Below are 24,601 nucleotides of genomic sequence, written 5' to 3' on the forward strand. Positions count from 1 at the left end.
TTGATATCTAAGTACTTTGCTTATAATCACTTAAGTACTCAGTGGGTGCCTGTAATTATCACACCACATAAAAGGCAACATAAAATAAAATAACGCATTATATAAAACCTCACTTCTTTTTAGCTACGTTCAACCATTTTTTATTTTGACTGGAAACAACAGGGGCAAATGTTCCCATCTTACAGATGAGAAAACCAAACACAAGCAGAACACTCGGCACTATTACTGTCAGTACAGTATAAAATTATGATAGAACACTAAAAAATGTGAGAAATGGGAGTTCTTATTCTAATTAACAGAAATTTTAAACTCACCTGAAAAGTAATTTGGCAAGAGGCTTACAATACGATAAAGCTCCAAATGGGTCAGAGATTAAATGTTAACAAGAAAACCACTCAAGTACTAGAAGAAAAAAAATGGGTGAAATCCTTTTATTACCTTGAAGTAGAGAAGGCCTTCTTAACTAAGACTCAAAATCCAGAAGTGATGTTAGAAAAAATTGATAAATTAGACTACATGAAAAAGTTGGGCTGGGGTTGTGGGTCAGTGGAAGAACATTGGCCTAGCACATGTGAGGCACTGGGTTCAATCCTCAGCACCATATAAAAATAAATATTAAATAAATAAAGGTATTGTGTCCATCTACAACTAAAAAAATTTTAAAAAGAAAAGAAAAAAATTGTTAAAAAAAAAGTTTTAGCAGAGCTAGCGCAACATACCATAAACATAGGCAAATGACATACAGGGAAAAAAATATCTGAATCCATAGTACAAGAGCTAATGTCTTTAATATATAAAGAGTTCCCAGAAACAGAGGAAGAATATCGACAGTTCATTAGGGGAAAGTGGGCAATGGACATAAACAATTCACTAAAAAATAGATACCCGGTGCTAAACACATAAAAAGATGTTCATCCCCACTAGTTTTTAAAAAAGTGAAAATTAAAACTACATTGAGACCTCATTTTTCACCAACCAGTTGGCAAAATTCCAAAAGTCTGACAACATACTCTAGGGGAAAGGACTCTCGTACATTGCGAGCAGAAATGGAAAACAGGACAATTCCCCTGGGGAAAAATTTGTCAACAGCTGATAAAATAAGAAAAATTCCTTACCCCGTCCCAGCTATCCTGCTTCTAGGAATCTAAGCTCCAGAAAGCCTGCACAAGAATATACCAAGTAATTCACTGTGGCACTGAGTGTGACTGCAGAAGATTAAGAACTTCCCAAATGCCCAGCGACAGGATTTCACATGAGATACTGTGCAGCCAGGCACCAGAGCTCCAAGGAAACAGGGAGAGCAACTTGATGTATGTAGGCATTTGCCAAAAAGGCACCTTGAAAGGACAGACAGAATTGAAAGCTGTTAAACAGAAAAACCGAAGCGAATGAGCCTACCTGAATATTCATTTGCTAGTGAAGACACCCAGAAAAAGAACTTAATTAATTTATGAGACTTTAGAAGAGTATCGTGAAAAAATGCATCCTATTAAAAAAAAAAACCTAAGGAGGGCCGGGGCTGTGGCTCAGAGGTAGAGCGCTTGCCTTCTATGTGTGAGGCACTAGGTTCAATGCTCAGCACCTCATAAAAATAGATGAATAAAATAAAGGTCCATCAATATCTATATATTTAAAAAAAAACTAAGGACAAAAAAGTCAAAGAAATATGAAACTTCCTCTCAGTAGTTGTATTGTTTAGTAATAATGATATTATTCCAAAGCTATCTTCTTTATATTGGTGTGTATAAAATAAGTAATCTTAATGATTCTAAAAATCAAGAAATAAACTAAGTTAAGGACAATGTATTTTTAAAAATTAAATGATGCTGGTACAGCTGGATCCCCTACTTCATACCACATACCAAAATCAAAATAGATCAAAAAATTAAAACTATAAACTCTTAGAAGAAAACACAGGTGTACATCTTCATGACCTAGTATCTGGCAATGTATTCTTCAATATGATACCAAACGAACAAGCAACGACAACAACAACAACAAAGACAGGTAAACCGGACTTCACTGAAATTAAAATTTTTCAGACTTCAAAGGACACCGTCAAGACGGTGAGAGACAACCCAGAGAAAGAGAGACACTTGTAAATCACATGTCTATTAAGGGGATTATTTCTAGAATACATAAAGAACTCTGGAAATTCAATCATAAAAAGAGAGACAACCCAATTAAAAACAGGAAAAGGGGGGAGGTTGTGGCTGTGGCTCAGTGGTAGAGCACTCGCCTGGCACATGTGAGGCACTGGGTTTGATCCTCAGCACCACATATGAATAAATAAAGGTATCCTACAATTAAAAAAAAGTCTGGAAAAAAAAAAAACAGGCAATATGATGATGTAGTTCAATGGTAGAACACAATGGTAGAGGCCCTGGGCTCCATCTTCAGGACGAAAAAAAGGGGAAGAGAGCGCAAAGAATCTAAATACACAATTTTCCAAAGAAGATAAACAAAGAGCAATAAGCACATGAAAAGATGCTCAGCATCACTCACCATCAGGGAAACATAAGTCAAACCACAATTAGATACCACTTCAAACCACAGGATGGCTGTAATACGCAGATAGACAACAAGCTGGGCGTGGTAGCACATGCTTGAAATCCAAGCTACATGGGAGGCTGAGGCAGGAGGATCACAAGTTTCAGGCCAATCTCAACAACTCAGTGAGACCCTAAGCAACTTGGCAAGACTATCTCAAAAAATACAAAGGTTTGGGGCTATAGCTCATTGGTAAAGTACCCCTGCGTTCAATCCCCAGTACCAAAAAAAAAAAAGAAGGGTGGGGGACAATAACAATTGTCAAGAATATGGAGAAACTGGAACCCTCAAATATTGCTGGTAAGAGTGGAAAACGGTGTAGGTACTATGGAAAACAGATTGGCAGTTCATCAAACAATTATAATAGAGTAATCACATGCCTCTGCAATTACTTGCCCAGGTATACACTCAAAGGAATTTAAGATGTTTTCATCTTGAACACCCATGTCCATAGCAACTTACTCATAAGAGTCAAAAAGCAGTAACAACCAAATGTCCCTCAATTGTTGGAAAAACAAAATGTGGCCTATCCAAACAATGAAATATTATTCAGTCATAAAGGTAATGAAGTAGACTGGTACCTGTAATCCCAGTAACTTGGGAGGCTGAGGCAGGAGGATTGCAAATTCAAAACCAGCCTCAGCAACTTAGTGAGACTCTGTCTCTAAATAAAATACAAAAAAGGGCTGGGGATATGGCTCAGTGGTTGAGTGCCCCTGAGTTCAATCCCCAATACCAAAAAAAAAAAAGTAATGAAGTGTCAATTCATGCTACAACTTGGATGAACCTTGTTGAATTCTACTAAGTCAAAAAAGGCCAACACAGAAGACGGCATATTGTATGAGCCTGTTTATGTGAACTATGCAGAACAGACAATTCTTTGGAGATAGAAAGTAGATTAGACAGTACATAGTAAGTAGGTACCCAGTCTGGAGGGATAAGGAATAGGAAATGACTCCTAATGTATGTGGGGTGAGGAAAATCTTCTGGAATGAGATACTGGTGATGGTTGTACAACTCTGTGAATATTCTAGATATCACTAAATTCTACACTTTAAAAGAGGAAGTTTTTTTTTTTTTTCCTGTGGGGTAGTGGGGAGGGTTCCGGGGATTGCAGGGGCACTCAACCACTGAACCACATCCCCAGCCCTTTTTTGTATTTTATTTAGAGACAAGGTCTCACTGAGTTGCTTAGCACCTCGGTGTGCTGAGGCTGGCTTTGAACCTCAATCCTCCTGTCTCAGCCTCCCCATCCACTGGGATTACATGCGTGCACCACTGTGCCCAGCTAAAAGAGGAAGTTTTATGTGAATCTTATCACAATTTTTTTAAAAAAAGGAATAAGTACTGTTACATGCTACCACAGGGATGAACTTGCAAAACATGATGCTAGGAGAAAGTCATGAAGGCGATATTGTGTTACTCCATTTAGGTAAATCCACACAAACAGAAAGTGGTTGTGAGAGGCCAGGGGCAGGAGAGGAGAAAGTAGTAATGGGTGTGACTGTTAATACACAGGGCTTTTTTCTTGAGTGATGAAACTTAGACAATGGTGAATGTTACACATCTGCGTATACATACAAAAGAAGTGAATTATACACTTTAACAGACTGCTTTTCATGCTATGTGAATTATACTCAAAGTTGTAAGAAAAATTTATAATCTAAAAACTGAATTGCAAATATCAACAGAATTTAAGGTTCCTTCAAAGAACACTCCTAAAAATACCTTATATTATTAATTAATGGCTGCCAGTTCAAATTATTTTAAATCTAAAAATAAAAATCCTAAAATAGTGGGCTAGGGATATAGCTCAGTGGTAGAGTGCTTGCCTAGCATGTGCAAGACCCTGGGTTCAATCCCCAGTACAAAAAAAAAAAAAAATCCTAAAATATTTTAATCCTGGGTTCTCTTAACTTCATACTAGTAATTATAATGTGAAAACTTGCCTATGCTTTGCAACAGTATCTGTCCTTTTAACTTTCCAAAGAGACAAATACATGATCCAAAAAAGACAGAACCACTACTCCTCCATCACTCAGAATCTCTGCATACCACCATAAACATCTCAACTGGGCATTTCTGAGCTTCTAAGAAGAAAGCCGCCACAGTTTCACTGATCCTTTGACACCAGAAGTCTGAATTTCAGACATACCCGCATAGCTCTGCACCGAGTAAAGCCTGGTATTATTAGAACATTCTATAGCAACCCTGATGTTTACATTTTTCAGGTAGAATCAGAAAATCACCAAAGACTCTGTTAATATGAACCATACTTGTCCTCTACTGGCCTGCAGAGCTTCATGTGGTTCAGTTTCAGATGCCCAAGACGCATAGGTCCAAGGCACATTCACACACACCCCTTCTCCCCCCACCCCCTTAACATTTTATAGTTTTTTTTTAATTGTTATTAGTTGTAGATGGACACAGTGCCTTTATTTATTTACGAAACCCAGGGCCTCACAAGTGCTCCACCCGAGCCACAATCCCAGCCCCCACACCCTTCTTATTGAGCCATGTCTAGGGGGACTTTGGGGAGACTGAGTCTGAAGTGGCTGCTGCCAAAGCATCCTCACCCCAACCTCACTTTCTTGGAAAAAGCTAAACATCTTTGCTATGGTTTAGACCTGGAATATCCCCCAAGGCCCATGTGTTGAAGGCTCTGTCCCCAGTCCGTGGAGCCACGCGGGAGGCAGTAGACCTTTAAGAGGTGGCGCCCAGTGGATGCCTACAGGTTGGTGGGAGAGTGCCCCTGAAGGGACTTTTCTTTCTCTCTCTCTCTCCCTCCCTCCCTCTCTCTCTCTCTCTCTCTCTCTCTCTAGCTCTAGCTCTCTCTATCTATCTTCAAGTGTGTTAGGCCAGGGCTTAAAAAGTTACAATCTCCGATCAGCCCCACTGGCAGTTCCCTTTAATTACTGTCAAAGTGAGACTCTAGAAAGGAATCGACTTGCTCCTTCCATAGTCCAAGTTTCACAAAAAATTCCATTGTGTTAGTTAGCTGGCCCCTGAGCATAAGCCTCGGTGTCTGTCTCTGTGAAATCTAGCTGGCTTCTGATCTCTCAGGTAGGAGTTATCACAACTGGCCACACGTCAGAAGCACCCGGACAGCATTCTGGAAATGGAGGCCTAGTTCTCAACTCCAGATTATTCAGAGGGCTTTTTTTTTTTTTTTTAAAGGAGAGTCTATTTCAAGCTATGGTTAAAAATCACTGCCAGGGTCTCCTCAAGTTCCAAAATTATGACTCTAGAACTATCCTGCCCAATATTGTAGCCTATAACCACATTTCAAGTGCATAATAGCCACAGGTATTCTGAATCCTAACTCCCATCAACATCCTCTTTTCCCTAGTCTCTGTTACATTAAAGAATAAAAATAAGAAATTTTTAGTAAGCAAATTATAATTACTGAGTTACTAAGCAAATTATGATCCCAGAGCTAGCTTGCTGATACAGTCATCACTAGCCACATTTCAAGTGTACTACACAACAGCATTAGAAAATCAATTAAAGACTCCCCCAGATACACATCATTTCTGTTCTTTCCCTGTCCTGATTTTCTTCTGCCATTTCTTCAATAACCACTACTTTCTGGTCTTCAAATAATGTTAGCCCACAAGAAAAACAGACTAAGGCAAAGCATAGTTTCCCTTGTCTTTATGAAGGACAGAAAAAAAACCTCTTGATTTTTCTGCATCTTTCCCCTCCCCTACACACACACACACACACACACACACACACACACACACACCCAGACCGGGCTTTCCTAGTCTCCTAGGTATCAGCAGCAATACTGAGCTATAAAATAGGTCCTAGTCTCACAGAGGACTAGAACTCTGTATCTGAACTTGCCCTTGGATTTGGCATCCTGAGGCCTCTCAATCACCTGCACCGTAGGAGTCTCCATTCTCTGACCAGCCACAGCTCTGATATGATTTGGATGTGGTTTGTCCCCACCAACACTCATGCTGAAATCTGGTTGCCAATGTAATGGTATTGCAAGCTGACAGGACTTTTACAAGGCAATTAGACCCTGAGGGATCCACCCTCACAAAGGAAACAAAGTGGTTCCTATAAGAGTGGGTTAGTTACCATGAGTGGGTTGTCATACAACACCTGGCTGCTTTGTACCCTCCTCTCTTTGCACATTCCTGCTTGCCCTTCTGCTTTCCACCATGCATGCAGCAGCACATGGCCCACACCAAAAGCCAAGGAGATGCAGGACCATGCTCTTGGATTCCCAGAGCCATAGCCAAAATAAACCTCTTTTCTTTATAAGTTTCCCAGTCACAGCTATTGTTAGAGCAACAGAAAATGGATAAAGACAGTCCCAGAAAGGTTTCTCAACAGCAGCACTGATATTTTATGATGATTAATTTTTTCTTTTTTTTTTTTTGGTACCGGGGATTGACCTCAAGGGCACTCGACCACTGAGCCACATCCCCAGCCCTGTTTTTTGTATCTTATTTAGAGACAGGTTCTCACTGAGTTGCTTAGTGCCTTGCTTTTGCTGAGGCTGGTTTTGAACTCCCGATTCTGCTGATCATGCTACCATGCATAGGACAGCCACACAACAAAGAATTATCAGAGGGCGCGGTGGCGTACCCTGTAATCCCAGTGGCTTGGGAGGCTGAGGCAAGAGGCCCCTACCTTCCAGCAGTACTCTCCCTCTGGTAGTGGCAACTAAAACTGGCTTATCCTCTGACAGAAAAAAGCCCCTTCCCCACCTCTGTTAACAACTGCATTTCTAACCTTTCTCCCTCATCCTAACTCCTTCCTCACTCTTTCCTCTTCTTACAAAAGAGGAATATGTAAGTTTAAAAAAGCAATTTACAAGTTATCAAGCAAAAACAAACAAGAAAAATTTCCACAGCAGAGTTCTCAACTTCTCTCCTTCTAAGCAAAAATGTTTGAAGTATATTTAGCAGAGTCTGCCAGATTTACCCACTTCAGCACCTAGTTTAAGATAAAAAGAAGTAGGCATTGACCACAAAAATGTCCCACTGTAAGATACAGGTGGTGTGACCCAGAAGGAGATACAGGTTGTAGCCTGATGCTTACTGATTTGAGGGACCCCTCCTTTAAAAAAGGATTCACAAGTAATATTGGATGCAAAATAAGTATTTATCTCCATGAGAAAAGCAATAATAATTCATTATAAAAATTTAAAGATAGACATACACTAGGCATATACACTTTCAGGCAACCCCCAATGAGCCATGCCCGTGGATAATGCACTCCCCTGGAATGCAGACAGACCTTGGAACTGCTTCTAGCCACAGAATATGGTAACCACGATGGGATTAGGCCCAAGAGGCCCTTTCCTTATACAGCCTACCCCACATATGCAAGGGTTCTCTATCCAGATTCAATCAACCACAGATCGAAAATGTAGTTAGGCCTACAATGGTTTCATATGTACTGGACATGGATAGACTTTGCTCCTTATCATTATTCCCTTAACAATATATAGTGCAACAACTATTTTCATTGCATTTATGTTGTATTAGGTATTATAAGTAATCTAGAGACAAAGTATGTGGGAGGATGGGCGTAGGTTAAATGCAAACACTGTGTTATGGTTTGGATATGAGGGGTCCCCCAAAAGCTCACATGTGAGACAATGCAAGAAGGTTCAGAGGAGAAATGATCGGGTTGTGAGAGTCTGAATCCAATCCGTGAATTAATCTCCTGATAGGAATTGAGTGGTAAGTGAAGTAATAGTGTGTGGTTAGAGGAGGTGGGAACTGGAGCGTGGCTTTGGGGCTATTTGTATCTGGAGGGTGGAGAACTCTGTTTCCTAATCATCATGTGAGCTGGTTCCCTCTGCCACACTCTTCTGCCATGATGGCCTGCCTCGCCTCGAGCCCCAAGGAATGGTGCCTGCCTGTCATGAAACCATGAGTCCTCAAATAAACTTTTCCTCCTCTATAGTTATTCTGATTGGGTCCTTTTAGCCACAGTAGCAAAAAAGCTGGCTAAAACATGCTATATCATTTTATATAAAGAACTTGAGCATCTGTGGATTTTAGTATCAGTAGGAATCACAGAACCAATCCCTTATAGATACCAAGCAACAACTGTACAAGACTCTGTCTTAGCTGAACCTACAATGTTCCCACCCCATGCACTTGAAGAAGACAGCTGACACAGAATGAACTGCCTACCCGGTGTGACAGGGGACTGGGAGCAACCTGTAGAAGCTGAGGGCCAATGTCCTTCATCCACAAAGAACTAAACTCTGCTAATAATCAGGGAACATGGAAGAAAACTGAGCCTCAGACAAGATGACAGCCCTGGCCAACATCTTGACTGGAGCCTTAGGAGACCCTGAGTAGAGGCTCCACCTAAGCCACACTTCAACTCTTGACCATGGAAATTGAGACAAGAAATGTATGTTTTCAACCTACATTTGCTAAATTTGTGTCCATGTATTACACGGAAAGAGAAAACTAGGACAAATATTGACATCACAAAACCCAGGAAAATAGTTTAATATTGTTATTCATTAACTGCCTGACATCTCTAGAATACCTTTTTAAAAACTTGCTATATACTGTATCTTGTCATATGCCAACAACTTTGAAATGTTTTTCTATAAAGAATAACAAATAATGTAGCCATGGCTGATGGAATTTTCTCTTGTACTGACAGTTTAGAAAAGGTTCTTTCAGCTTCACAAATACATGACATTATTCATAATGGAAATTTTAGTTCTGTAGTCTGCCCTCCATATCCATGAGTTTCCCAATTGTGGATTCAACCAATCACAGATGAAAAATATTCAGAAAAAATGTTTATACAGACATGTACACTTATTTTTCTTGTCATTATTCCCTCTATGATATCAACTATCTACATAGTGCTTACATTGTGTTAGGTATTATAAGGAACCTAGAGAGGACTTACAGTGTATGCAGATTATGTACAAATACCATTCCATTTTATAAAAGGACTATGAATTTTGGAATCTTTGGAGGGTCCTGGAACCAATCCTTCACAGATACAAAGGGACAAATATACTGACACATTTACGAAATATGTATGAAGTTTCAGTGTAAGATCTGGAAGAAATTTCCAGACCAATTGCTAGCTCCATACATTTTGCCCCGTGTTTCTCCTCCACCACCCCCACACTCAAAGTGTCCCACAGGACGTGTTCATGCTGTGACCCACCTGGCCCTGCAATACACATTACAATGCTAGTGAGTCAGCACAGTGGGTGGCAGGAATGTTCCCACCCCATGCACTAAAGTGACTCTGTGCACGCAAACACACACACACACACACACACACACACACAATATTTCCCAACTAACCCCTATTCCTAACTGAACTTCCCTCAGCTAGAATCAGAAATGTCCATGGCCACTCCAATAGCACCCAACACAAGAGGAAGTGGGACAGAGGAAAATCTAGTAGAAAGATAGTGGCCTAGTTTCTCTCTTTGGCAAATTTCATAGAACGTACACTTGTGTGAATGCCATACTAAGGTGTGGGCTTTGCTCTGAACATGCCCTCTACCAGAAGTTCCAGCTAATGGCCATCCAGCAGAAACTCTGGTTGCCACAGAAATCAAGACTGTGCTGTCATATTGGACTCAACACCACTCATATTAATCACATAAAGTAAGTAATACAAGTGTTGGGTAAGAATGGCACAAGCCTTACCTTGCTACATAGAGAATCAAGAACTTGATGTCCATCACTTAGGAAAAGATTAGGTTCTTATGACAACTCAGCTCTCTTTTCCTTCTTTCCCCAAATTGACTAGGCACAAAGCTAACTATCTATTGAGAAATACTTGCTGTTAGTCAGTTTCTAGCACTGTGACAAAATACCTGAGATAATCAGTTTAAAAGAGGAAAGGTTTATTTTTTGGCTTATGGTGTCAGTCCACAGTTAGTCAGCCCTGTTGCTTTGGGGCCTGTGGTGAGGCAGCGTGTCACGGTGGTATCACAGGTGGAAGGTGCTCATCTCTGGCAACTGGGAAGCCAAAGAGAGAAACTAGATGGGGCCAGGTCCCAACATCCCCTTTAAGGGCATACCTCCCTGTGACCTGACTCTCTCCCACTAGGGCCCAGCTCCTAAAGGTCCCGCCACCTGCTGCTAACACCCCAGGATGGGGACCGAGATCTAACAAGAGGCCTGTGGGTAAAATCCCAGATTCAAACTCTGGCACCTATACAAACGCCTCTCTCTGCTCCCTCACTCTTGTCACAAAGAATCTCAAAGAACAAGAGTTGAAACTATGTGAGTAGAGGCTCCTCACATCCCTGCCAGAGTTGAAGTTACATCTAAAATCAGCACCTCGGGCCTTATGTCGGGAAGTCCCCTAGGAGGCTATTCCCAAACCACCTTGACAGATTTGTCCCATGAACCCTATGCACATGGGGGAGGGCACCAAAACATGGCTGGGACATTGTCCCGGCCAACGAGTCCACACAGGCAGTGTGGCTGGCGTCTTACCTCGTCGTACATGAACTGGAGTGTCAGGGCCGACTTGCCGACCCCGCCACTGCCAACCATGATCACCTTGTGAAGGGCCAGGGAGCTCTGGCCCTTGTTCTTGTTCGCAGCCATCCTGCTGGCTTAACGGAGGTGACAGGTGACGGCACGCGGACAGAAGAGCCAGTCGGAGAGCTGCCGGTGACAAAGACAAAGACTTAGAGTCAGTTCAACACACCTATGCTTTGGGAATTGGACAAAGATAAAAGCCCTGTGACCACCTGGAAGTCATTTATCTCCACAGAGCCAGGGCCAGAGTAACGCCAAGTCAAGAAAAAAGACACAGGAGCACACAGCCCTAGCCTGTATCACTGAGGAGGGTGAAGAGGACGCTATCACTAGAGTCCATACACCCCCCCAGGGCTTCCCTGGGACAGAATGACCGAAAGGCTCCAAGTCTCAACTCCCACCACTCCCCCGAGTCACCCAGTGTGCCAGGGAACCATGTGGCGACCTGGCTCTCCAGTTTTTTATCCTTACTCCTCTCCTTGTCCCTGTCCCTCTAGCCACACACCCCCCAACACACACACAAACTCACAGCCCTCCATGTGAATTAAGGAGGTGGATGAAGAGGAACAAGTAGATATATTATTTTATAGTAATATACAACCCCTCAGGACACAGGACACAGTTAAAAGAAGTATGTAATTATTTACTCCAGGTTTGTTTAAAGCAATGAACTAAAAGAAGTTAAATTTTTAAAAGATAACAATTAATTTGTATCAGTTTGTCCTCCTCAAAAATAAGAAAATGAGTACCAATCCTGGCATTAAGGGAGATGAAATATCCCCCGTAAGTAAATTCAACAGATATCTAGACCCTGTTCTGACCCAAGAGCTAATCTTTAAATAATTTATATGGGGGTGGAGTTCTATTTCCATACATCTCAGCAAAATGGACCCAAATCTGGTTCTGCCATTTGTGAGCTATGTGACCTACGACTAGTTATTTAATTTCTCTAAGTTACAGGGTTTTCTTTTTTTTTAATTTTTAATTTTTCATAGTTGTAGACAGACAGCATGCCTTTATTTATTGACTTATTTTTAAATGTGGTGCTGAGGATTGAACCCAGTGCCTCACACGTACTAAACAAGGGCTCTGCCACTGAGCCCCAGCCCCTGGTAACATGGTTTTCTTATCTGCAAATACATATAAATGGGCATTTAAACTTGCAGGATGGTCCTGAGGACTACAGGACATAACATGTGAAAGATCTAAGCACAGGATCTAGCACATAGTAGGGATGTAATAATGGTCTGCTGCCGTCCTGTTTAACAGGGTGGTTTTAATTAGATTTTCTTTGTGTGTGTGTGTGTGTGTGTGTGTGTGTGTGTGTGTGTGGTGTTGGGGATGGAACCCAGTGCCTCACATGTGCTAGGCAAATGCTCTACCACTGAGCCACAACCCCAGCCCTAACAGGGTATTTGTTTAATTACAACATCATGGGCTCCTATTTCTCTTCTTGTTGAGTTGAAAACACTCCCACTAGAAAAAAACAAATACACACAACACACAAATCACTGGGAAAAACAGAACATCATTTTAAATCAGTTGTTTCCATCCCTGGCTTCAAGCACCTGGGAGCTATACCAACATCCTAGTCAGAGATTTTAATGCAGCCTGAAACTCGGGACTTCTAAAGATTCCCAGGTGACTCTCGTGGGCAGCGAAGGCTGAGAACTGCTCTGAAATGCTCAGCTGAGCTCAGTGGAAAAGAAGCAGTCCCCACTCAGCAGTAGGAGCTGCTCATCCTGCCATCTCTAGGTAACAGGATTTAATGTACACAGAACTAGGAGACCAAGGCCCACACAGGGAGGAGTGAGAACTGAAACACCTTTGCAACTGAGAACTGAGAGGCCAAGGCCTTTGAAGGAGCACCGGAGGAGAGTGGACTAGAAAAACATGTTCACCAACAAGAACGATGACAAAGAGACTTATCTGCCAAAGCCCCAGCTGTATGCAAGTTTTACTTAAAAATCTACAACCACAACAGTCCTCCAAAACCAAGAAATGTACGTGCAAAGTGGTCCCAGGCAGGTAGGAACACCGGGGCGCCACGCAGCATGCTGGCCAAAGGCTGTCTGGGAGATGAGGGCAAGGAGAGCACCTTCCCAACTTCGAGAACAGCACCACATGGGAGCCAGCATAAATAGCAAGTGGGGCTTTTCAGACAGGCAGCAGACAAAGGATTATTTGATCAACTGGAATAAACACAAAAAGCAGCATCTAAAAAACACAACATTACCAACAAGTCAGATAGACTTTAACAAGAATCATTCTAAATGCCTAAAATTTTTTTGAATATTTAAAATGAAAAGTTATGATGCTCTGTAGCAAACCTACAAAACACACAATCTCTGAAAAAAAAACACGTATGATCTACCACCAAGAGATATTCACTATTAACTGAGTATTTCCTGCTAGTATTTTAATCTACATAGTGCTACATTTGAAACGTATATGAGGGCTAGGGTTGTGGCTCAGTGGTAGAGCGTGTGCCTTGCACCCGTGAGGCACTGGGCTGGATCCTCAGCACCACATAAAAATAAATACAGGTATTGTGTCCATCTACAACTAAAAAAAATATTTAAAAACATGTTTGAGATCATATTTATATAGTTTCACAAGTTTTCCATGCACTATATCTATTTTCCGAAACAGGTGAATTGAACGAAATTCAGCCTTTTCACATTGAGTTCCTCAGCTGCACAGGGGCCACGTGAATGGCCTTGGGCTACCCTAAGTCAAGGTCGCAGCCCTGCTCATCCACTGGTTTCTCCACCCTCACATTTCACCATCTTTTTACCTGCCTACACCAGGCACTCTTTCCACTCCCCCTTTGCTAATTATGTGCTTTTTATAATAAGTGAGCTAAGCAATTAACTCGATAATTAAGCACATCTGAATTGTGACTAAAATAAAAGAAATGGGATAAGGGGCAGGCCTCCCCCAAAGGCTTCAGTTTAAGAATGTGAAACTACTTTTGGCCTCATTTCTGGCCCCCAGCAGTTTCCTAAAAACGGAATGAGGTTGCAACACTCAAATCCTCCATCCCACATTTCTCCAAGGCAACCTTCTGTGAACTATATGAAAATGGACAAATATTTTTCCAGGCTAAGAACAGAGGTCTTTTCCAAACACATAAATAAGTCTAATTCTGAACCACTATTTTCAAAAAGCAGCGTCAATTTCTCTAAAAGAAACAATCACAAATATACTGAAGGCTACTCAAGGAATCCACAGATGTTTGCTAAAACATCTCTGCTCAAGTCCAAAACCGGAAATAACTATGGCGGATATTTCCAATCCACGTCACTGCTTCTGTCAACTTGGCATGCTGACGGGAAGGACAAAAGAAAGGCAGAGGTGGCAGCCAAGTGCCCCTCACCGAACCACTCGTGGAAATGCTGACCTTCAGACTCCTGGTGTGAGAGATAAGAAACTTCTAACTGCTGAAGTCTCAGAGTCTATTTACTGTTGTTGATTGTTTTCACTTTTACCAGAAAACATTACAGAAATATAGTCTTTGCCCATAACAAAGTTGTTTGAGTGACAGTCTACTGGTTTGAACAAATTAGTAAATGAGGACAGTAGAGGGTGACAAATTCTATGGTTAAAGGGCACTCTGGAAACGGAAGAGATATCTAAAGCAGAATGTAAGTTCAGGGGAAATTTCCTGGAGAAAGCAACATATAGACTCAGATTTGAAGGACTTAACTAAAGCGAGGAGGAAAAATAGAAGAAAAAGAATCAGTGAAGCTTGGGCAGTTCATGTGTATGATTTAACAGATATGTACAACATTTAATAGTTTATAATAGATGTACCTATTCCATGATGTGCTCTTTAAAAAAAAAAAAATACAGGTTGGGACTGGAGTTGTAGCTCAGTGGTAGAGTGCTTGCCTTGAATGCATGAGGAACTGGGTTCAATTCTCAGCAACCACATATAAATAAATAAATAAAGGTCCATTGACAACTGGAAAAATATTTTTAAAAAAATACAGGCATCCTTTTCCCTAACAGTTTATTCTGGAAAATTACAAATATTTTGAAAAGTTTAAAGACCTTACAGGGGCCAGGTGTGGTGGCGCATGCCTATGATCCCAGTGGCTCGAGAAGCTGAGGCAGGAGGATCATGAGTTCAAAGCCAGCCTCAGCAACTTAGCAAGGCCCTAAGCAACTCAGCAAGACCCTGTCTCTAAATAAAATACAAAAAAAAAAAAGGGTTAGGGATGAGGCTCAGTGGTTAAGTGACCTCAGGTTCAATTCCGAGTACCCCCCTCAAAAAAAAGAAAGAAAGAAAAGAAAAACAAGACATTCCAAACTAAGAATGCTTTGCTTAGTTGGCTTAGGAAAGAGGCAAAAGAGCTTAGAAATGATTTTTCTACATATGTTCTATGATACAATAATATCATAGCATAAAGCCAAATACCAGAACACACATTCACTTGAGAAGTAAAATATATTTTGAAAGCAAATCTCAGTACATAAAACTATCCAAGTGTTAAGAGGAAAGGGTGTTTCCAGTGAATTTTAGTCTGACAGGCTGACAATAGTCATTAGTCTTTCTTTTAATTTAAGCAAAGAAGAAATATGCTGGTAATAGAATCCAACTGCCACGTTGCCTGTATCATAGGGCTGTCATGAAACACAAGTAACAATGAGAAAACCTAGGGGACACCAGCTCTCCCTGACCCCTCATAAAATCCAATATGCTGGGTAATACAATATGCGAAAGCACACAGCACACTCCCCCATGCGACACACCCAAGGAACTGAATGTAGCACTTTTTCTCCAGACAATATGAATGAAGGTAACCTGGACGCTACTCGCTACTCGTAGGTTACAACCATAATATCTGAGTCTCCCACAATGTTATCCAGGTATTCAATCCTTTAAATAACAATCAAAAATCCTTTAAATAACTCAACATTCCTTTAAATAACAAGCACAAATATGAGACACTTTTAGCACCCAAGTAATTAAAGACAGTATTGAAACAGATTATTGAAAAATCAGGAATCCATGAATCTAGACCTAAAATAAATATTAAAGGAAAAGGGAGGGCCCTTGCTTACAGAAAGCCAAGGGCCACCTGGAAAATGCAGAGGATACACCTGAATTGGAAAATTAGTATTTCACAACAGTTTAAAGACTGGCAGGCAAGACTCATCAGTGGATGCTAAACCTACGTGAAGGACTGGACGAGGAAAAGATTTGCATGATCTTAAAATGTCTCTCCAGATTTACTTATTAGTTACAAGGGGGAAAAACAGTAAGTATGGCATGGCAAAGTCAGACAATACTTTGATCACATGATCAAAATTAATAATGCCAAGGTGGGGCAGGTAGACATCATGCACCTCCAGGACATTTAGCCATAAGGACACATCAGACAGACCCTGATCTTGACAAACTTGGAATACAAGAATAGATTCAAGATTTGAGTAGTATATCAATGTTAAATGTACTGATGTTGATAATTGGACTATATTCATAGAAGAGAATATCCATATTCTTAGAAATAAAGTCATGATTTATACAACTTATTCTCAATAGTTCAGAGCAAAAACAAACAAAAAGAACTCTTTCAGGTGATTTTTCTTTCTTTTGCACCAGGGATTGAACTCAGAGGCCCTTCCTTAACCACTGAATCACACCCCCAGCCCTTTTATTTTGAGACAGGGCCTTGCTAAATTGCTTAAGGGCTTCTCTAAATTGCTGATGCTGGTCTCGAATTTACAATCCTCCTGCCTCAGCCTCTGGGATTACAGACATGCGCCACGGTCCCTGGCTCTTCCAGGTGATTGTTAATCACATTAAAGGTAATTAACAGGAACTGGATGACAATTACCTAAAAAAAATTCCCTTGCCAAAGAAGGGCCAAGCTCTGGTACTAAGAATCTCATCCCTGAGCTCCTTCCACAACACTCAGACACCAGCAGTTAAAGAAAGAGATGTGAAGGTGAAGGGCCTAGAGGAAACTCATTCCCCCGGGCCCCCCAAAAATTCATGTATCCTGGAAAATATCCCCAAATGTGTCCACAGCCCCCAAGGACACTGCACATGTAGCTCTACAAAGGTTCCAGGAGCCATTTTTGTCCCACACAGTAAAACAAGAACATGACGGGGGGGGCCACTTTCATTAAGCAATTACTATTGGTTATTTCCAGTTCAATACTATTTCACGTGATACTATATTTGGTGGACTATAACTGTAGGTTATGTGCTTGGACATTAGGCTAACAAGGAAAACTCAGCTTTATTTATAAAAGCTCAGTGAAGAAGACAAACACTCAACTTCTGTATTTTCTTCAAAAGAGTGTTCCCAATAGGAAGTAATAATGGAAAAATGCAGGGAATTGAACATGGCAAGAAAGTTTAAACTAAACAGCCATAAAAATGAAAAAAAAAATGAAGAGCAAGGGAGAAGTATACGTACTGAGCAACAGACACACTGGGAGAAAATATTTGCAACATATGACGAAACTGTATCTGTAAAATATAAAAAGTTCCTGCAAACCAGTAAGCCAAACAACCCAAGTTTTTTTGTTTTTTTTTTTGGGGGGGAGGGGTCTGGGGACTGAACGCAGGGGCCTTTGACCACTGAGTCACATCCCCAGCCCTATTTTGTATTTTATTTAGAAACAGGGTCTCACTGAGTTGCTTAGTGCCTTAATAAGTTGCAGAGGCTGGATTTGAACTCATGATCCTTCTGCCTCAGCCTCCCGAGCCGCTGGGATTACAGGGGTATGCTGCACCTGGAAACAACCTAGGTTTTTTAATAGATAAAAAATTTAAGAAGTGACTCACAGGAAAGAAAGTGAACACAGCTCATAAATAAATATATAAAGCCATATCCAATTTCTCTGTTACTCAAGGAAATGCAAATAAAACATCAGCTTGGGTAAATTTAAAAAGTACTGTCAAGAATTTGGAGAAATGGATACTGTTGATCATAATATTAATTGCAACAACCTTTTGGGGAAGAAAAGTCAACAAAAATCAATTAAAAATTTAAAAATCTAAAACTTGTAGGAAAGTATTCTATAAAAATGGACATATATCCTTATAAGAATGATTTTTTGTGATTACACAGAATACTCTAATAATCTGAAAAACATCCACCAATAGGAATACTTGCATATATTATAATAAAACCAAATTTTAGATACACAACTACAGAGGAAAATCTGTATGTATTGACCTAGAAAAATGTGAAGATGTATCATTAAGTGGGAAAAAAAAAGTTTTACAAAATGTAATGTTATTGTTAAAAAATATATATGTATAATTATGATAATATACACTGTTAATACTGGCAACAATGGTGTCAGATAATGCCAGTGAGATAACTTCAATTTTATTGTACACATTTCCATTTCATTTAAATTTTTAAAATCAATGTGATTATATGATGAATTTTATAAAATTAATAGAATATTAAAGTTTGATTTTAAAAATTTAACAGCTGAATAACACAAAAATTTACCAGGAATTTTTTCCTTATTAAGTCCCTACAGTCTGTGGAGAAATTATTACAAAGATGTTTACATTCGGGGTCTGGGTTGCATTTTAAGTCACACCCAGGAGCCTATGGGAAATGCGGACTCTCAGGCTGTACCCTAGGCCTGTGAACCAGGCTCTGAACTTTAACAAAGTCTCCAGGGAAGTCCTCTGCACTGTGAAGTTTATGCAGCCCCCTGCTAGGTGAGTGCCAAGGCAAATTCCAATTGTTTATACCACTTCCTGTTAGAATCCAAATTAGGAAAATCTCCACCTAAATTATGGTCATGAAGGACTTTTCCCCAAAAAATAACTCTCTCAAATATGAAGTGGCACAGGAAACAAGATGACTCTCAGGGTTTAGAAATGCTGCATGATTTAAAAGTAAAATTCAGTGACATTGTTTGTCCAGTAGACCTCATTCTCCACTAGTATTGAAAATCAATCTGGAGTCTTTCTCTTAGCATCTAATACCAAATTACTACGTAGTTGTGACAAGATCACCAACCTAGGAACTGCATCTATGAGTGTCCCCCTCTCCTTCCCTGAATCCCTACACACTGTTAATCTGACACAACACAAACCCTGTAGCTATCTATAACATGGTCATGTCCAGTTTGTGGCACAGAAGCTGTATCTTGATCACATGTGAATCTCCAGGGACAGCTTTGACCTACAGTGCATTAGAAACCTACAAATGCCCGGAGAATGAATAAAGGGATGGATGAATGATGAGTGAAGCGTTTTAAGAGGAGGAGGACACGTTTTAAACAATTTTCCTTTACACATACTCCATGTTTCTCATCAACGTTCCATTAAGGAAATGCTGTCCAGAAGGGCAGCATTTAAAGCAGCAGCCTTCCTCAGAGGTTTTTAATTCAGTTCAACAATAAACACTATTAGCTACCAAAAATAACAATAAATTAAAAATAGACACTTGCCCACACACAGGTACTCAGGAGCCAATTTGAAGAGACTAGTCAGAGAGGCAATTAAAGATCAATAAAAATAACTGCAACAGATTGAAACAAATCAAATTTGTTCACGTGCAACTTAAAAAGCACTTCATTTGTCACCTCTGGAGGTAACAACTCATTATGTTAAAAATAGGCAAATAACAAGGAAAGAATCAAAAATGCACCTTACTTCTCCTATGCAAACTGTACCACTGGGTAACTAACAGCTGAAGCAAAGGCTTTCCTTCTAGAAATAATCTCACAAACCAAGGAATGGAAGAATTTGGGCAGCACCTTTTTACACTTTCTCATGCTATTGAGCATCGAAGGCAGCTAACACCACAAAAAGAGCATTAATGGCAGCTAACCCAGGTGTGGTGGCATGTGCCTGAAGTCCTAGCCACTCAGGAGGCTAAAGCAGGAAGATCACTTGAGCCCTGGAGTTCAAGACCAGCATAGGGACAACATAGTGAAATCCTGTCTCAAAAGAAAAAAAAAAAAAGACAAGCTAGCATAAATGAGCATCTTGAAAAAGATAGAACATCAATGATATGGTATTGGAAAAATAAAAACTTCTTCTAATCAAGCCACCAATTAACAGCAGTTCCAGGAACATGTTAAACACCACCACAGAGATGCACACCAGCCATATGTAAACTACAGGAAGCTCCATGAACAAAGCACCTAATTTCTCCAGTAAACAAATTCAGGGGAAAGAGAAATAGAGAAGGAGCCTATAAATTAATAGACCCAAGAGACTATCAATCAGTTGAAACAGAGCCTTTTTTAGATCCTAATTTAAATAAAATAAGAAAATTGAGGAAATCAGATATTCTGGCTGGATTTAATAATATTACGGAATTAGTGTTTTAATTTTTTTAAATGCCTCATTTAACCTCATTTGTAATGAGGTTAAATGATGTGCAGGATCTGCTTCAAAATTATCAAGAGAAAGAGAGTGAATAGAGATAGAGGTGAAATAATAAAATTAGCTATAAAGTGATCACTGACACTGACCCGATAGGGATAAAGTAATTCATTGTGCCATTCTCTGAACCTTTGTATATGTTTAAAAATCCCCATGAAAAAGAAACATAAGGTAAATAAACTCATATATCCAGAAGGATTTACCAGGAAAATACTAGTGTATATTACTGATACAAAGAAAAAAACAAAGTTTTTGAAGAGAAAGTAAACAAACAAACAAACAAAAAATCCACAGCACAGGAAGGAGGCTGAAGACACGGCTGGGACTTGGGGGCAGCTGGAATCAGAGCCCTGCACGCTGCCAAGACTGTCACTGCTTCCCTCCGTGTGCTGGCTCTGTCTCTATCTTGCTATAGATCAGCTTTCACCACTTGGCAAAAAACAGAGCTGCCAATTTGTAAAATTTGGTGGCCTGCAGGCATGCTTTGTTTGCTCACACAGTGCCTTTTAAAAATTGATTTAATCATTAACATTTTTAAAGGGAATTTTACATACAAGTCCAAATTTCTGGCATCGCTTGAAAAATCAGAAGTCTGACGTTCCTAAATCCAGGCAATTGGCTGGCACTGACGAAGGCCGGTGCTTTTGGAAGGCGCTTGCACTGTCTGCCAGGGCAGAGGAGGCCACTCCTGTCTTCCTGCACCTGCTTCACTCATGCGCAGGACCCCTCTGGCTCCCAGCCCAAGCACAGCCACGATGGGCCAGGCCTCTCAGTCTCTTACCAGAACTCACTTGGGGCCAGTGCCCTCCCTGGTCCAATTCCCCTTCCCTGAGTAGCTGCTATTGTCATTAGCACCAGGAAATACTTTTAATGCACTTACGGGCGTGACTCAGTTTCCATGTCTACAAAAATGAGGAAGCTGAATTAAACAACCTAAGTTCCTTGTTAATTTGGGGTTTTTATTTCCTAAAATTAGAGCTATAAAACAATTCAAATTAGCACTGCTGTGTGCCTAAGGAAATTTGTTTTAGGTATTTCTGTCCCCTAATGAACACCTCTTTTATCTGTCCCATCCCCCCCAAAAAAAATAAAAATAAAAATAAACCCAGGTTAACAAAAAAAATTTTTTAAATCTAGAACAAGAGGTTGGGTTGTGGCTCAGCAGCAGAGCACTCGCCTAGAACGTGCGAGGCCCTGGGTTCGATCCTCAGCACCACATAAAAAATAAATAAATAAAATAAAGGCATTGTGTCCAACTGCAACTAAAAAATAAATATTTAGAAAAATTAACTAGAACAAAAGATAATAGCTCTGAATCTCTTATCAGAAGCTTCTCATGTATGCCCCGAGGCACATGTTAGTCCTTCTGCCACAACTGCTCTTGCTCCTTAAGAAAGACCAAGAGGGTCATCTATAATTGTACCCTTTACTGAAATATTTCCTCCATCACCTTCCTAGACACCCCTGGCAGCTGACCTGCCCAGTCTAAGTGGATCCTCCCAGTGTAAGTGGGTCCTCCCACAGCTGGCATAACTTGCCTGAAGTCATGGGTTTAGAGTCCACACTCTGAGCCACTACACTGTCTGCTGCTCCCAAGATTGGGGTGGGGTGGTGGAGCCCTTCAAATATGGCTTGAAATACTGAAACTTATTACAGGGACCCAGAGCTATGGGGTCAGAAAGCTCACTAAAGAGAGAGACAAGCCAGGCACTGTGGCACATGCCAGTAATCCCAGCAGCTCAGGAGCTGAGGAAGAAGGATCACGAGTTCAAAGCCAGCCTCAGCAAAAGTGAGGCGTTAAGCAACTCAGTGAGCTCCTGTCTCTAAATAAAATACAAAATAGAATCGAGGATGTGGCTCAGTGGTTGAGTGCCCCCAAGTTCAATCCCCAGTTACCTGCCCCCCAAGAGACAAATACAAAGACCTGAGAGGAAATGTATGACAAAAAATAGTCATTATACACCCAAAATAACAATGCAAGGACTTGGACAGATATTTTCACATCCATGTTCACAGCAGTATTATTCACAATAGCCCAAAGGTGGAAACAGCCCAAGTGTCCATCAACAGATAAGCAAAATGTGGCCTGCAGCTGCAACAGATCATTATTCAGCCTTAAAAGAAAGGAAATTGACACACATTATGACATGGATGAACCTGAGGACATTCTGCTGAGTGCAATAAACCAGACACAAAAGCACATATACTGGACAGTCTCGTGAGACACCCAGAATAGTCAAATTCAGAGACAGGAAGTAGCATCTGGTTGCCAGTGCCTGGAGTTAGAGAGAAATGGGCACTTGTTGTTTAATGGGTACAGAGTTTCATATGGGATGATGAGAAAGTTCTAGAGATGGATGGTGGTGGTGATGGTTGCAAACCATGTGAATACAACTTAATGCTACTCAAGTATACATTTAAAAATAGTTAAAATAGTAAATGTTATGTATGTATGTTTTACTATATTTTTTTTGAAAAGTAGTTATATATCAACTACAGTATAAGCCAGGAAAACAATTTTCGACTTAAGCCTGAAGTCTGCCATTAAGAAGCTAACAACTTTGGTTATTCAACATTTCTTGGCCTCAGTATAGGATAGCTCTCTCCTCAGGTTGTTATGGAGATCAAATTAGGAAATGCATGTCAAAATAAGTTCTGAATAAGTACGGCACTGCTTTCTATCAACTCTAAACTTCTAGAAAGCTGTAAGAAAGACATTAGCTTTGGAGCCAAGTCTACACTAAGTCAGGATGAGCTGCTGGTCCTTAAAGAATGCAGAGGCAGGGCAGGGAGGTTTCTTCATTCAGAGGCCGCCCAGTGTCCAGCACGTATGCTAGTGAGGAAGAGGCCTGCCTTCTAGCCTCAGCCACTCACCCCCTACTGGCCACAGAGGCAAGACACTTCATCACCTGGGCCTCAGTCACCACCTGAAGAACAGGGCCAAGATCTGCACTGCCCACCTCACAGATCAACCAGGCAGGAGTAAATGGGGATCCATACCAAATGCACGGTCAACACAGAAACAAGCGTAGGTGTATTCCCATCAGCACTGGTCCTTGACACCGTTCTTTATTCTCCATCACCCAGAAAGACAATGTCATTCCCTTCAGAGGTATCACCAATGGACATTTTTTGTTGATTTTGAGACAGGGTCTTGCCATATTGCCTAGGCTGGCCTGGAATTCCAGGGGTTCAAGCGATCCTCCTGTCTCACTCCTGAGTGGCTGGGACTATGGGTGCACGCCACCACACCGGCTCAACGAGCACTGTAGGACATGCCTATCCTAACTTCCCCCAGCAGCTTCTGGAACTGCTCTAACAGAAAGCCCTTCATCCCCTTCCCTCTGCAGCAGTGCGTGATGCATGAGGGGATCTTGTGCAGCAGAGGCTCCTCCCTGCCAAGACTTGGGAAGGACAGTTCTGGAGGAGACCCACCCTTTTCCAAGGGGTGGCACACCCCTGAACATCTCTCTGACCAAGTCACTGAAAGGGTCCTCATTACTAGGACTCAGCCCAAGAGAACTGCATCCAACCCCTGAAATGACTAACCCCGCATTTCCTGTACCCTCAGGGACACCAGCAAAGCCTTCAGGAGCCTCTGCCTCTTCTAAAAATGTTCTCAACTCTAGCTTTGCCTGATACCTGGGTGTGCCCTGGGGATGCCACGTGTTAAACAGCAGCCGTGTGACCTCTCACACCATGTGCCTCCAGGCCACAGGGAACCAGATAAGTGTCCTTCCTCCTTCTCTTCCTTCAATTCCAGTTCAGTGCCTCCCCTGTCCCCTCCTGTGGCAGAAGCTGCATCTCTGAGGCCTGGACTTCCCAGCGGTGATACCCAGTCCCCTCTCTGTTACTATCAGCTCCAGACCTCCTGGTCACTTCCCGCATTTATTAGGGACATCCGCTTCTGTTTCACAGACTTCCTCCTACCCCAGCTCCGTCATCCTCCTCAGTGACTTCTACACCCACTCGGATGACCCAGCAAAGGGCTCTCAGAGGCTGGACCTCCTCTTCTCCAAAACCCTTTTCCTTCATTCTCCCCAACACAGCCGTGGTCATACCCTGAACTTCACCATCTCCAAACAGTTCTCTCCTCTCACCTCCAGCCTGATCCTTCCAGCTCTCTGCTATTTACAAATAGCCCTGCCAGAATTTT

General features: G+C 41.2%; 1 protein-coding gene across 3 annotated transcripts in view; it reads right to left on the bottom strand.

Annotated features, from left to right (window-relative positions):
* Positions 1-24,601, bottom strand: part of Ralb (RAS like proto-oncogene B) — a 41,296-nt gene that overhangs the window by 8,878 nt on the left and 7,817 nt on the right. For all 3 annotated transcript variants that reach the window (XM_015501688.2, XM_015501690.2, XM_015501689.2), the window contains one exon: positions 11,016-11,189. In XM_015501688.2, coding sequence (XP_015357174.1) covers positions 11,016-11,129 — 114 coding nt within the window. In that variant the 5' untranslated portion in view covers positions 11,130-11,189. The remainder of the gene's footprint in view (positions 1-11,015; positions 11,190-24,601) is intronic.

Source organism: Marmota marmota, unplaced genomic scaffold, assembly GCF_001458135.2.
Source record: "Marmota marmota marmota unplaced genomic scaffold, marMar, whole genome shotgun sequence".
Taxonomy (NCBI): Eukaryota; Metazoa; Chordata; class Mammalia; order Rodentia; family Sciuridae; genus Marmota; species Marmota marmota.